General features: G+C 36.2%; 1 protein-coding gene across 1 annotated transcript in view; it reads right to left on the bottom strand.

Moving 5' to 3' along the window:
• LRP1B (LDL receptor related protein 1B) overlaps nt 1-13431 on the bottom strand; it is a 722645-nt gene that overhangs the window by 12844 nt on the left and 696370 nt on the right. Inside the window, exons 85-86 of the mRNA XM_054070318.1 lie at nt 11149-11323; nt 10438-10542 (exon numbers count right to left, since the gene is read on the bottom strand). Of these exons, the coding sequence (XP_053926293.1) occupies nt 10438-10542; nt 11149-11323 (280 nt within the window). The remainder of the gene's footprint in view (nt 1-10437; nt 10543-11148; nt 11324-13431) is intronic.

Raw genomic sequence — 13431 nt, 5'->3', positions numbered from 1 at the left:
GAAGTTTTGCATCATTGCTGTTGGGGATTCAGCTTATGCGATTAAAGCTTGTTATGAGAGATAATTTTCATTTAATACTACACTATTGAAAGGGAAAGATGTCTTTGAGAGTTAGACATAGCTTAACTTTGTACCTAAATCCATATATTGAAGGCTTCTAATGCTTCTGCTGTTTAAGAGAATCATTACTATAAATCTTCCTTAAATCATTTTAAAGAATATAAGATAGTGTGACTAGCAAAAGAATCACTACGAAGCGTGTAAGTATAAGCTTATGAGAAAATTGTGTATAACTTAGAAATATGCTCTTCAAAATCTCACAGCAGATATGACACCATGACAGCTGGTGAAGAAAGAAATTCTCCTGTTATGTATGTAAGTAAAAGGAGAAACAAGTTAAGGTAAGGGTGGTAGAACTTCTCTATTTATCTTGGGATTTTAATTGCAAAAGTCAGCAATATTGAAACACTTCTGAGGTATTCAATAAAAATCTTATGAAAACACGACAGCCAGTTGCCGCCTTGTTTTCTTTTTTTTCCCAGATGCCTGCTGTCTCCAACAAACTTTGGTGTGACTGAGGCTGATGGGATGGCAGTCATTTCCTTCTGTGTTCACAGGTAAAAGGATTGCCCTTTTACGGTCCAGCAAGCTGGTAAAGTCTTATCTTGGGCAGAGAGAAGAGAAAAAGAAATAAAGCCCAGGGGAAAAGTATGTTGTCTGCAAGGGAATTTGACACAGAATATTAGCCATGAGCAGGCACGTGAATAACGATGGGACTGGGACATGGGCAACTGTTCATGTAGGAACATGAGAAAGATCATGCTGTAGACAGAAACTCTTCTTAATAATAAGATTTTCTGATATTAGGACATTTAAACTCAGACTGCTCAGTACCTGTCATGGGAACTGACCTCTGCTTCAATCTGATGGACAGTATTTTGTACCTTTCCAGATCATTCGGTACCAGGAGCTTTTGTTCTGACAATAGTTGTACAGTCAGAGACAGGACATTTGCCGTAAGGGCAAACAAAGAGGTAATAATGAAGTAGAACTGCATGAAGACACTGGCTTCATTGAAGGCATTCATATTATCAGGAACTGTGAAGATACTCAGTGATAATGCCTAATCTGAGTTATATATAAACACAGATGGAAACAGATGGGAAACTTGACAGTGAAGGACGGGCTGGAGTCAGCTGAGTGGTGCAAGGCGCTACAGTAAACATCTTCAGGTGCAAACCTCCAGTTCCCAACAGAATTGGTGAACAGATCAAAGGCAACAATATCAAAGAGAACATCAACATAAAAACTGAACGCCAAAATAATAAACAAAGGTTGTACATGGTCTGCTGCCAAGGTCATTAATAAAACTCTGCTAGAGCTCTCCTTGTTACAATTTAGTTCTACATTTATAACGAGATGACTGCTTAAGAAACGTGTTCTGAGATACAGAGTGCCTATGTGATAGGAATTATTTATTTCAAGGAAATAGCGTTACGGGAGAGAGATGTTTAAAATACTTTACAATTATAAAGGTGTCCCACTTGTAATGAGGAATATTTACTATTAGGATATTTACATTTCAGAGATTGACCACATGGATGTCACAGAATCTGTTCATGAGAGAAAATGTCTCCTCTTTTTTTGTGTAACCCATAAAGGTCAGTACACTGAAACGCTCTAAACTCAATTATACGGACATTTGACCAAAAGGAACCATTTGAATATGAAATGTCTGAAGAAACAGAAAAATCTAGTAAAAGGGATAATTTGGTGAAAGTGTGCTTTTTTTAAAAAAAAAAAAAATTCTCTTTTTTTAATCTTTTTTTGTGCCCCAGGCATTGTCATAAAAATATTATATAGCGGGCATAATATGCAGTTGAAAGTGCTCTTGTAGGCGACAGCTTTCCAACTCAATATACCACTGTGTATTAAAAAAAAAAAAAAAAGACAGACAGAAAGTAGCACTGAAAGAGTAGTCTGGAAGTATAACAGCAGCTGTGAGACAGTCATTACAACATAGAGGTGGAAGAGGAATAGAAAATATTTCTTACCTATACATGATATTTCTTCATTATATAAAGTAAATTTTTAACTTTTCTTTTAATCACAGCATAGATAGTAAGGTATAGTAAAACATATTAATGAAAGTATCTAAGCTCATTATTTTAAGAACACTTACATTAAATTCCACTGAAACCTGTCTTATCATTGATATTAAAACTATACATTAGACGAGAAAAGAGGACATCTGGATTATTTTTATTTACTACCTGAAAAATGGAAATAAAAATAATCTCCTTTCTCCCCCAAACTCTGTAGGATGACATAGGATGATAAAATCCTTGCACTAAACTAGATCTCTAAGCTAATTTTTATAATAAATTTCGCAATACTTTTGGAAGTTTGCTTTCTCCATACCGAGAGTCAATACTATGGAGTTCTACCCACAGGTAAACCCTTAAAGATACAAAGAACTTTCATAGAAATGAAAGACCAAAAACCCACCCGGGCTTTGATCAACAGCACGTCTTATACCGCCTCCTATTTTGTAGGGTTTAATTGTTTTCAAATAATAATTTTTCTATGATATTATATGCAAGAACAGACCACATTTTTGTTCTTTTGTTTAGTGACTATCACTTGTTTTCTTTAGAAGGAAAACAAAGTGAAGGAATTCAATGTAGACGTTAAGGGATAGAAACGTTACAGTGTTACTTGAAAATGAAATATAGATTACATAGACTTGCAATAAATTAAGAATAAGAGAACTGCATAATTCAAAAGCAGGCATAACAACAGAAAGTTAATTTTGAGGAACCCAAAGAATCTTAAATTTAGTAATAACATACATGAAAAAATAAAATGCGACTTGTACATGACATTACTATATACAAATCATCATTCAGAGCTGGTGCATGGTGTTCACTGCAAAGGAACAAGAAACTCAGTCTTTACCATCCCGAGATAAGGAAAAGATGTAATTGAGGGTCATTAAAGCACGTGCTATTAGTAATACATGCACATGGGCTATCCAAATATTAGTGTTATTAACATAGAGCAAATACATGAAAATTAAGCATGTCTAAATGACTACTGCTGTGGCTGAAATTACACTGAGCAACAAAGCAAAAGGAAAAGAATAGATTGAGGTGGTAAAAATGGGAAAAGAATGAGAAATGACTGGATCAATAGGTATATGACAAATCACATTTTTCCTCTCCTTCTCATAGAGGCAAAGTAAGTAGTGATGTACAGCAGTATCTAGAATACAGGTTTTATCCAAATGATTTTAAAGTCATGGACAAAAGATATCTGCAGTACAGCCTGGCTGGTAAATGCTCAATGAAAATACACATACTCCTCTTTTACAAGATTTCTTCCTTGAACAGCCACTCTCTATATATCTGTTTGCATTTAATTCTTGAACTAATACCAGTTTGCAATACAAAGAGAAAGGTCTTCCATAATATCAAGTTATAACCTGCTGATTATGTTCAAATCCAAGACATTTATAACAAAAGCATTTTTAGTTGAAAAAGCAAGCTCTCAGAGAACTAGTATACTACAAAAGGCCTGTTGTAATAGTAATTGGGTAGCTCATTAAAAATACCCTAGGAATTCATATGGAAAACATTTACTGCAAGTTACTTGATAGAATTTTCTGTTCTGTGCCTTATACTGCCTGTCACGCTCACAATTGCCTTCTACTCTTTGGCAGTCTTCTCAATGCTGCAATTGTTCTACGCTGCAGTAGCTTTTTCTACTCAACTTTCAGCAAATGCCAGTCAGGTGATTACACGACACAGTCTCTTTCCTGTCCACAACTGGACTATGGATGTACCTCGAGCTTTTTAAGACCAGAGCTCTGCTGTATTTACCAGTGATACACTTACTTACGAACTCGCATGCACTTAACAGCGTTTGTAGAAGCCATACATATACTTAAATAAAAACTGTTCATATTTGAAGATTTTAGAACACAAAAGGAATGTAAAGACGTAGGTTTAGCATCACAGGAATATAAGCTGGAAGGAATTTCTTCCATCAAGAGGAATGCACTCTTTTCTTTCTAATTTTGGTGATACACGTGTGCATACTTGTGCGTCCACACAAATACAGGCATACACACAGCGCCTCCATAAAACCTACTGGAATTAAAGCTGGTAAAAACATCTCTCCTGTATATTTTGTTCTACAGGGTTTTTTTTTAACCACACCTCCACTTCCAAGTTCAAGCTTCTTGTTCTCACTTTTAATAAACTGCATGACTTGTTCTCTCTCCATTTGTTCACTGTTGTCTTTAACATATCACTAAGCCAAAATTCCCAGTTTAGAAATGAAGTAATTTATTCTTTCTCTGCCCTTCACTTTTCAGTTTCTTCTGCTACTGATGTTATGCTTCTGTCAAGCTCCTGTGTGGTATGTGACTTTTAATTAATCTGAAAGGCCACTGAAAGACCACTGATTTCTTTATCTAATTTGCTCTCTAAGTCATTCATCTGCTTACTGCAAGCAATTAAACTATCTAGTATGACTTGTTCTTCATTACAGAAGAAGTGATGTTCATCCTAATGTAGAAACGCAACACGTACAACCTGAAGCCTTCTGAACAGTCAACACATCTAGCCACAGGCAAGCAATTTAAAGTTGTACATTGTCCTCTGAATTTCTCTCTCTGTTTCTGATGACACCTAGGAAACAGAGACTCTGGAACTGTAGACACACAGAGCTGCACACACATCTATGCAGAAAATAACCTAAGCAGCAATAAATTACTGTCCTCTTAATTAGCCAGCGTAAAACAATCTTACTTGTTTCACCTTAAAGTCCTCAACCACAGTCATGCAGCATTGCTCAAAGGCTCATTAGAGCACTTCAAAACTGTCTTTCAATTGAGTTGGTTTAAGTAAAGGTCAACATGATTTATATCTTTTACTGGTTTTGATTGCAAACTCTTTAACAGAAATATGCTTCACAATAATTCTATGATGCCCAGTGTAAAGGGGTTAGGATTTTATCCCGTTTATTCGCAGACACTAGTAAGAATCATAATAATACAAACAGACCACATCTATGTGCAAATGCAAATTATAACAGTAATAAAAACAGATGGAATTATAGCAATCTATAGTTATGGTGAAGGTACAAAAGAAACAAAAGTGAGAGACAGTAATATTCTGTACTAAAGAAACTGATAGAGCACTGCCTATGCAACAACCAATAACAATCGTGTGTATTTGAATGTTTTAATTTTTTCCAAATCACTTCATTGTTATACAAGATAGAACATTTCCCTAAACCTTGCTTCTCTTGCATGAAGGCATATGCAGTTAAGATAATTAGCGAGAAGGAAACAGAGTGGCAAATAAAGTTAATTATTAACACAAAAGACAGACTGATAGAACAGCTGGAACTGACAGTTTGGGAAACAAATAGAAAAAAACCCATTTCTTGATTATATTCTATCCAAATCTGATCTCCTGGTCATTCTGTTTTCAATGAATTTGTGAAGTTACTGAAGCAATTCCGACACATCTCATATGCTTCTAGTGTAATACACATCACACACTCCCAAACCATTATTGAGATACAGATATCTGTAAAAACCTCAATATGTGAAATGTTAAAAAGACAGCAATGATATCTAAGATAATACTTCTTTAAAAGACTCTATCAGTGTACATCTTTCAGAAAAGATCAGTACCTAAAATTTTAACATTTTGATACGAAATATTTTGCAACCTCTGTTACTGAGCAAGAAAAACAATACTGGGGGCGGGGAGGAGAAAATGTTCTCTATATACCTAAAAATAATGCTAGAAATTAAGAATCTAGATTGTGTAGGACCTTACATCCAAAGAGAAACCACAATATATTCTGTATATTTTACAAAGCTGACAGAGCATTAAATGAAATTGGAGACCAACTTCACAAAAACTTCCCTTTTTTTGGCTTATATGCAACCACAGTGAGGCCTTATTTCATTCCTAAACTGGTTAGGTAAGAAGCACCAATTCTGTTTCCGATGTGCACCTAATATTTAGTGCATTCAAGTTTAAAAAAAAAAAATTGAGAGAGGAAAATAAAATAAAAATATAAACCTTAACAGTAGAGGCTGGTGAAAGGAGAATATGTTCTTGTAAGCTTATAGCTCCTTTATATAATTATGGCTTCAGGATTGCCTTTTAGAACAGATAAGTCTTACTCTGTATTGTCTTTACTGAATGATAATAGGGGCTTGATTTCATACAGAGTCAGCATTCTCAACCGATCTGGCTGTGAGAGTGAGAGGAGTTCCTGCTGCATGACAATAAACCCAGTCTTTTTGTATTTCTTCTAAAAAATTACCAGTCACGAATTGGAGATTAGTTAAGAAACATGTTAGCCCTTATCTAAGTGTGTTTCAGAGATGATCAACAGATATCCTACATAGTGTGGCCAGACATGCAGGTTGGAGGCAAAAAAACATTTACCCTAACAACTGGGCAGAACGTAGAGAAAATCTTTGAGACTTTTGTCCACTGACACAAAGGTTTTTGCAAAGCATGGGACTTCTTCATTCCTTCTTGCCAGTATCGGATCAGTAAAATTATCAACAAGCTCCAGTTAAGGACTAATTTGGTGACAGAAAAACACAAGATATTGGGAACTGCTGAAGCTTGAACTGAGGTTTGAAAGGACAACCAAGACATGCGGAGTTACACTTCCTCCTACGTCTGTAACCGTCTTCAGCTCCACCGAACAACTTCTGATCGGTTTTGTTCCCTTTCCTATAAGCCACCTTGGCTTTGTAAAAAAGAAACTGTTTAGAAGATTGTCTTAATTCCTAGACACAGGCAGAGGTGGCCATACTAACCCAACAATCAGTCTGAAGAGACAATAGGAACACTAGTTCTGTCTCTGCTGATATTCTGAATGTGAGGAAGTGAATAACGTTTTGACGTATGACACAGAGATACAAGCTCTTATACGCAATTGCGTCCCACACAAACGTGGATCAACAGACCCACTCCATACTCTTCAAAGTTTAAGAAGCGGTGGTTAGAAGACTAATCTACTTTCCAATGGATTTATGAAAACTCAAGTCATAGGATTTTATTGCTTAAGACTACTGACAAAAGAATTGTAACCACATCTTTTGAAAAAATTAGATCATTCACCATACCTAACCACTGTCATTGCTACCCACCAGACAAGCAAATGACATCCCCACAGCATCTTCTGTTTTCATAAACCATGCATTTAGATGAGATAAGATTAAAGCTGTTGGAGCTTCATATTTTATCCCAACTCTAGGTCTTTGGCTCACAAATTCAGTTCTGTGTTTCGCATCACTGTTGTTGAGTAAAGCTATGTTCATCTGACTGGTATTTCCTATCTCTGTGCACGTCTGCCTTAGAGCATTCTCAAAGACTGACATTGTTTCTTTCCCTGATGAGGATTAAAAATTTCTCTTTGAGAAATACACTTAAAATCCTCCAACAAATGTACGTATTTTATACACTTTTTTTTTATCAGAGGAGAAGTCAAAGTTACAATGTAGCTCAAATATTTTTGTTTAACAGTTTCTATGTTAGAGCATTATTTCTATAAAGTTAACAATGAGACTTAAGAATACAAGATTAACTCCTGAAGTGGTACCTAAGTAGTTATTCTGTTCCTTTCCCTATGTAAGTAAGAATTAGGAAGTCAGTTTTGGTCTACAGAACATGTGCAAAGTCACTATTTGCTAAACTTTATGCTGTGTAGGGCTAACTTGGTAAAATATCTCAAAATATGAACAATAAAATCCAAGTAGCATTTTCAGTATTTTCATTTCACTTATTAAAAATAAAGCTCTTGATTTCTTCCTCCAATGCTATAGGTACTCCAAAAGTATGTTTAAATATACTCATCAGCGCAACTATCAAAGGGTAAGTGTGTATTATAGAAATGAGCCCCCAGATTAAGTATATATTGCGGAATGTATGCGAATGTGCATGACTTGAACCAATGAACTGTGGCCTGAAATGATGTCACAGAATGTGCAGCATTAAGTGGAAGGTTAAACCTACTTGCATCTCGGTTCATTAAACGCGGTTAAAGTGCAAATTCCCTCATTCTGACAGTAGTAATCACAAGGGTTCACTTTCTGGTCACAGCGCTGACTTTTAAACCCCACAGAGCATCTGCAGAATTTCAGTAAAATAGACCTATATAAATATTCTGCCTTGTGCTGAACAGATTTTAAATGCATTATATATAATGATGGCAAGACACCCCCACACACACTGGCTCACACCCACAGATAACAAAATTAATACTTTTTTCATGGAAGGCCCATGCGGACTATACCAAAAAGTTTGCTTACAAGCATTGATCAAACACTTCTAACGCAATGGACCTCTACTAACTTATGGGTTCAGGTATTTAACATCCTCAACAAAGTATTATTGTCAAATGTACTATACATTTGTATTGATTGGTTCAGATTGCAATGGCCTTAAAAATGTTTATGACCATTTTATTAGCATTGTTAACAATGTTGGTGTATGCTGCAGCACTTATGTATTGTAAATCTATACACAAATTAATGTATGAAACTTGTTTTCCTTGAGATGCTATGGTGTTTCATACAAATTTGAAAAAGAATAAACCAGTTTTAGAAGGAAAGGTGTTTAAGCAAATGTATCACCAGACTTAGTCATCATATTTGAGCCTTACATATTAGAGTGATATTTACACATTAGCGATATTTCCTTTTGCTGAGATTTATGACTCCCTAGTTCTTAGCTAAAGGCGTGTAATGAGATAGAAATAACAAGTAAAAAGGACCAGATCAAAATAATTATGAGAGAGACGTAGGCACTTCAAGCATTTTCTGCTAAATAAGGAGAGAAGTGCATTCCACTGTCTCTAACCCTGAAGCTGCAGACATCTATCAACAACTTCTTTTCAACAGCACGGTAAATACAGTTTTGTCTCTTCAAACATTCAGAAGTGCTTGAGCTCTCACAAGGAATAGGAGTTGGTCTGTCTCTTACACTGCTCAGACTACAAAACCCAGGTATTTCTCTATTAACAGCCTCAACAGTCTGAATACAACAGGCACTCTCTCTAAGATCACCCACCTCATGCACACCAACAATATAAAGGGATGGCTGTACCTGTATTTACATAGTTGTAATGACAGATCCCTTTAGACAATAACTTACTTATGTCACCCTGGAAACAAGACACTCAAGTCCAAATCTCTCTTCCAATACCTCATATATTCCTGGAGGATGCTCTGACCTCCAGGTTGGCCTGAGAAGTGGAAGACTATTCCATAATGAAGCTTTTCTGCAGTGCAGAAAAGATAATTTTTTAGGTAAAAATGAAAAAAAGCTGGAGTATGACTAGGTAGCTCAGTGTAACTGAGAGAAGGAAAGAAAAAAATTCTTGCTACAATAAATACCTCTGCATTTTATATTTAGCAACTGAAAAAGAAGATCCACCATAGCTCTCAAGAAAGTACTAGAAATGTAGGCTTTTCTACCTCTTAAGTCTTTACTTTCACCATCCAGACTACAGAATCACTTTTTTCTTTGATATTTGATGTCTGGGCTTAAGAAAAGCATCCTAAAGTATTCTCCCAACAATGGTGCAGGAGCGAGAGAACAATCTCACCACAGAAAAGCCAAGCTGCATCGGGCAGTGTGAAGGCTAGGGCAGAAACAAGAGCTAGACGAGCATAGCCTCAGACCCATAAAGGAAAAAAATCGCTGACATTATTCTTCCTATTCTCTAGCCATCAGGTTCCTTACAGGACTATACAGCTCCCACCCCTGACCATTGTTACAGGAGAAAAGACTTAATCCACCTTTGAGAGCAGGGCAGGCAACAATCCTATATCCCTGGATTCCATTCCAGAACAAATGCCTAAATGGGCTTGAGATCTGGCTTGAAACTATTAGAAGTCTCTGAAGACACATCTCTGTATCTATACGTATTGACTATATATATATCTTAGTTACGTCTTCTATTACTCATATCGCAAAAAGGTAGATAAATCACCAGGTTACAGAAATAGCTAAAAAAAAGTATCATAGAATCATAGAATGGTTTGGGTTGGAAGGGACCTTAAAGATCATCCAGTTCCAACCCCCTTGCCAGGGGCAGGGGCACCTCCCACTGGGTCAAGTTGCTCAAAGCCTCATCCAACCTGGCCTTGAACCCCTCCAGGGATGGGGCAGCCACCACTGCTCTGGGCAGTGCCTCACCACCCTCACAGGAAAAACTTTCTTCCTAAGATCTATTCTAAATCTGCCTTCTTTCAGCTTTAAGTACTATTAAGTTACAATTGCAACTGGCACATTATGCACCCAGGAGAGATCAAAAATACAGACACATGTACAATAGTTTTCTTATTTGTTGGCAGTTATTTTAATGATCTACACAATGCAGGATACTCACAGACAGACAGGTATATTTGTCTCTGGGTCCAGTTGACATGTACCACCGTTGTAACAATAGCCGTCACATAACTGACAGGTAGAGGCAATCTTTCCATTAGTGCAACTGGCAGAGTTAAAAAAAAATAGAAATATCAATCACTATTTTATTAAATCTGTTGAATTCCCTTATAATTATCAATTAAAATTGATTTTATGATATGTAAGCTCTACTGATTGCAAGAATTCTAGATTTCCATTTTGAAAAGGTAGGACAGGCAGCGAGCTTGCTACAAAAAATATTTTTAATTTTTCCTTTTATGAGAATAAACTATTATTATACAAAATAAACACTCAGCAATATAGCAGCACATGCTTTCATTAGTGTACAGTATGTCTCTATCACTGTCACAGATGTTGCAGAATGAAAAAATTCAACTCAACTATGAACTTTATTAAATATTTATGTTTTTCCAATTTTCCAAGTTTCGCAAGTGATGACTCACTCACTCTCCTGCTATATTAGACATCCCCCAGTGGGGAGTGCTCCAAAAGTTGGTTTAAAAAGGCAGGAGCCAGTGGCTTTGGTGTGGGCAGGAGCCACGGAAAGGAACTGTTCTGATGTGACTGGTCCAAGGGCTAGTAACCGTGTAAGATATTTAAAGGATAATGCAATATAATTGCTACTAAACATATGATTTTGAACACAATCTCTCCCCCTACACATACTCACTTGCATACTATGTCATTACTGTCCTTGGTTATTATGCACTGTCCCCCGTGACATCTCATACACTTGTCCACTTCACATTTGGGACCTTCAAATCGTAATGGACAGACACATTCTACACTCCCATCGTCAGAAATAGTACAAGATTCCGAATTCACACAATAATGGTGGCAAACATCTGCAAGCAACATGAAAGCTAATTACTAAAAGACATGAAGGATCATCATATAACAAAGAATAGCTTACTTTTCTATGTTTTAAAAGATACTATAACAAAAACAAAATTATAAATGCAGCTGGTGGCTCATCAGCAACTACAAGAATCAAGAATACCGCATAAACATATACAAAATCTATTAACCATGTAGTCTTGAGAAGTGAAACAGAAAGATAAACTTATAAGAGATTTTTTTTCCCTTCTAGATGTCTAACCACTTATGGCATCATCCCACATAATATAAAGACTATGATGAGAAAATCAGAGAAATGTTAATGTATTTAATGGGACATTGGCTGAATAAAAATGTTTTGCTGCGTTCACATTAGCTTTAGCAGTATTATGCTAAATGGAAATGGAAATAGTATTTTGAAATAATTAAGTTTTATTTTCATTTCTCCACATATTAAAATTTCATTAAGTTCTAATAGTGATATATGAAGACATAATCCATAAGTTGTATAAAACCCCAACATACAAGCTTATCTTTACAGACTGTGCAAGACCCCATTATCTTATTTAACTGCTTAACTGTCAGCAGGATTGAGATTTCAAGCAGTGAACTCTTTAACTCTTTAGAAGCATCAGTAACCGCCTTGATTTTTTCATACTCCTTTGAAGAAAACAACTTGCCTGACTGAAGGAACTTCCAGAACTACAACATACTGGTATCTTAGCATTTTGATTCATTTATGTTGTACTGACAACTTCAAAAAAAAAAGAAAAGTTATCATTTAAGCTCCTTAAATGGGCCAAATCTTTCAAAGCCTCTATTTTTCTCCAGTTCTGTGTAGGCAGTATGTTGTACTGAACTTTTGGTGGTGATCCTGATGGACAGATGAAGTAATGGGTATGTAAGATATAGCGATTCTGAACTGTGTATCTGTAATAGCTTAAACTGGTCCATATTGATAAAATATTACCTTTCTGTCAAAACTAAACAATACATGTCCTTCAACTCACAAGACAGGGCTGAGGGCGAGTCAGTAGCAGTGAGAAGTAGAGTATTATCAAGCTGTTCACTAGAGAACGAAACCTTGGCCGAATGGCAGCTTGAACATCGAGTCCAGAAGTGCAAATTCTCCAACTGCCATTTGAGTGGGGGCATGTTGCAAGCAGGAAACACCACTAAAATGGATATATTTTACTGATTGTATACAAGATGGATGGTTTGTGAGGGTGTCTCATGAATTGGTAAACACATTCTGCTTACGCTTCTTTGTGCTTAGTTTTTCCTCTCTTAGAGAAAAAAACTTTTCCTTAGTTTTTCCTCTCTTAGAGAAGTCTGCACTGACTGCAACGTCACCGGCACTCACCATGCTGGAAGAGCCTTGAAAAGGACAAAGCTGGATTATTGAAGGAGTTATTTCTGTTTGATTATTCATCGTATGTCTCCACCTATCTATGCAAGCTGTAGACTCATCTGCTTGTGGAAGCAACTACTGAGCAACCAGAGAGGCTTAAAAGACACGAAATGAAGTAGTTCATTGTTTGCCAATCCCCAGTTCAAGGTACAGAATGGGAATTTGCAGCAGGGGGGCTGTTCTTTGAACTAAACTACTGTAGTTTGAAAGCAAATATTGAGAGACATTCTATGAAAAGAGCATTGCAAAGTGGGGAAATCCCCCCTCAAAATCCAAGCAGAGGAATTTCGTGCCCTAAACCAATTATCGGTTCTCAGTATTGATTGTAGTCACAAGAATCTTGAATCTTCTGATCTACCTAAAATCCGTGTGCTACATTTAGACTGAAATGACATTAAAAAAAAAGTCTTTCCTCCTCTCCCCCTCCTCCCAAAGAAAGGAATTTCACTTTCAGGGAAAGTAACAGCTTGTGAGATCACTATAAGCACTTTGAATGACTGCAACTGCATGAAAACGTTTTCTATTTTTTAGGTTGTTTAGGCCTTAAATGATACAAGAAATGAACTTTAACTAGTCCGTATGTCTTATTTCAGGAATTTAAAATAGGAAGTTATATTCAAATACATCAAAACCATGTGTATCTAATAACATGCACAATGTTAGTAGAATTCTATGTAAATTCATTCACTTAAATTTATTTCAGCA

This window comes from Cuculus canorus, chromosome 6, assembly GCF_017976375.1.
Source record: "Cuculus canorus isolate bCucCan1 chromosome 6, bCucCan1.pri, whole genome shotgun sequence".
In the NCBI taxonomy this organism is placed as follows: domain Eukaryota; kingdom Metazoa; phylum Chordata; class Aves; order Cuculiformes; family Cuculidae; genus Cuculus; species Cuculus canorus.
This window is presented reverse-complemented; position numbering and strand designations above follow the sequence as displayed.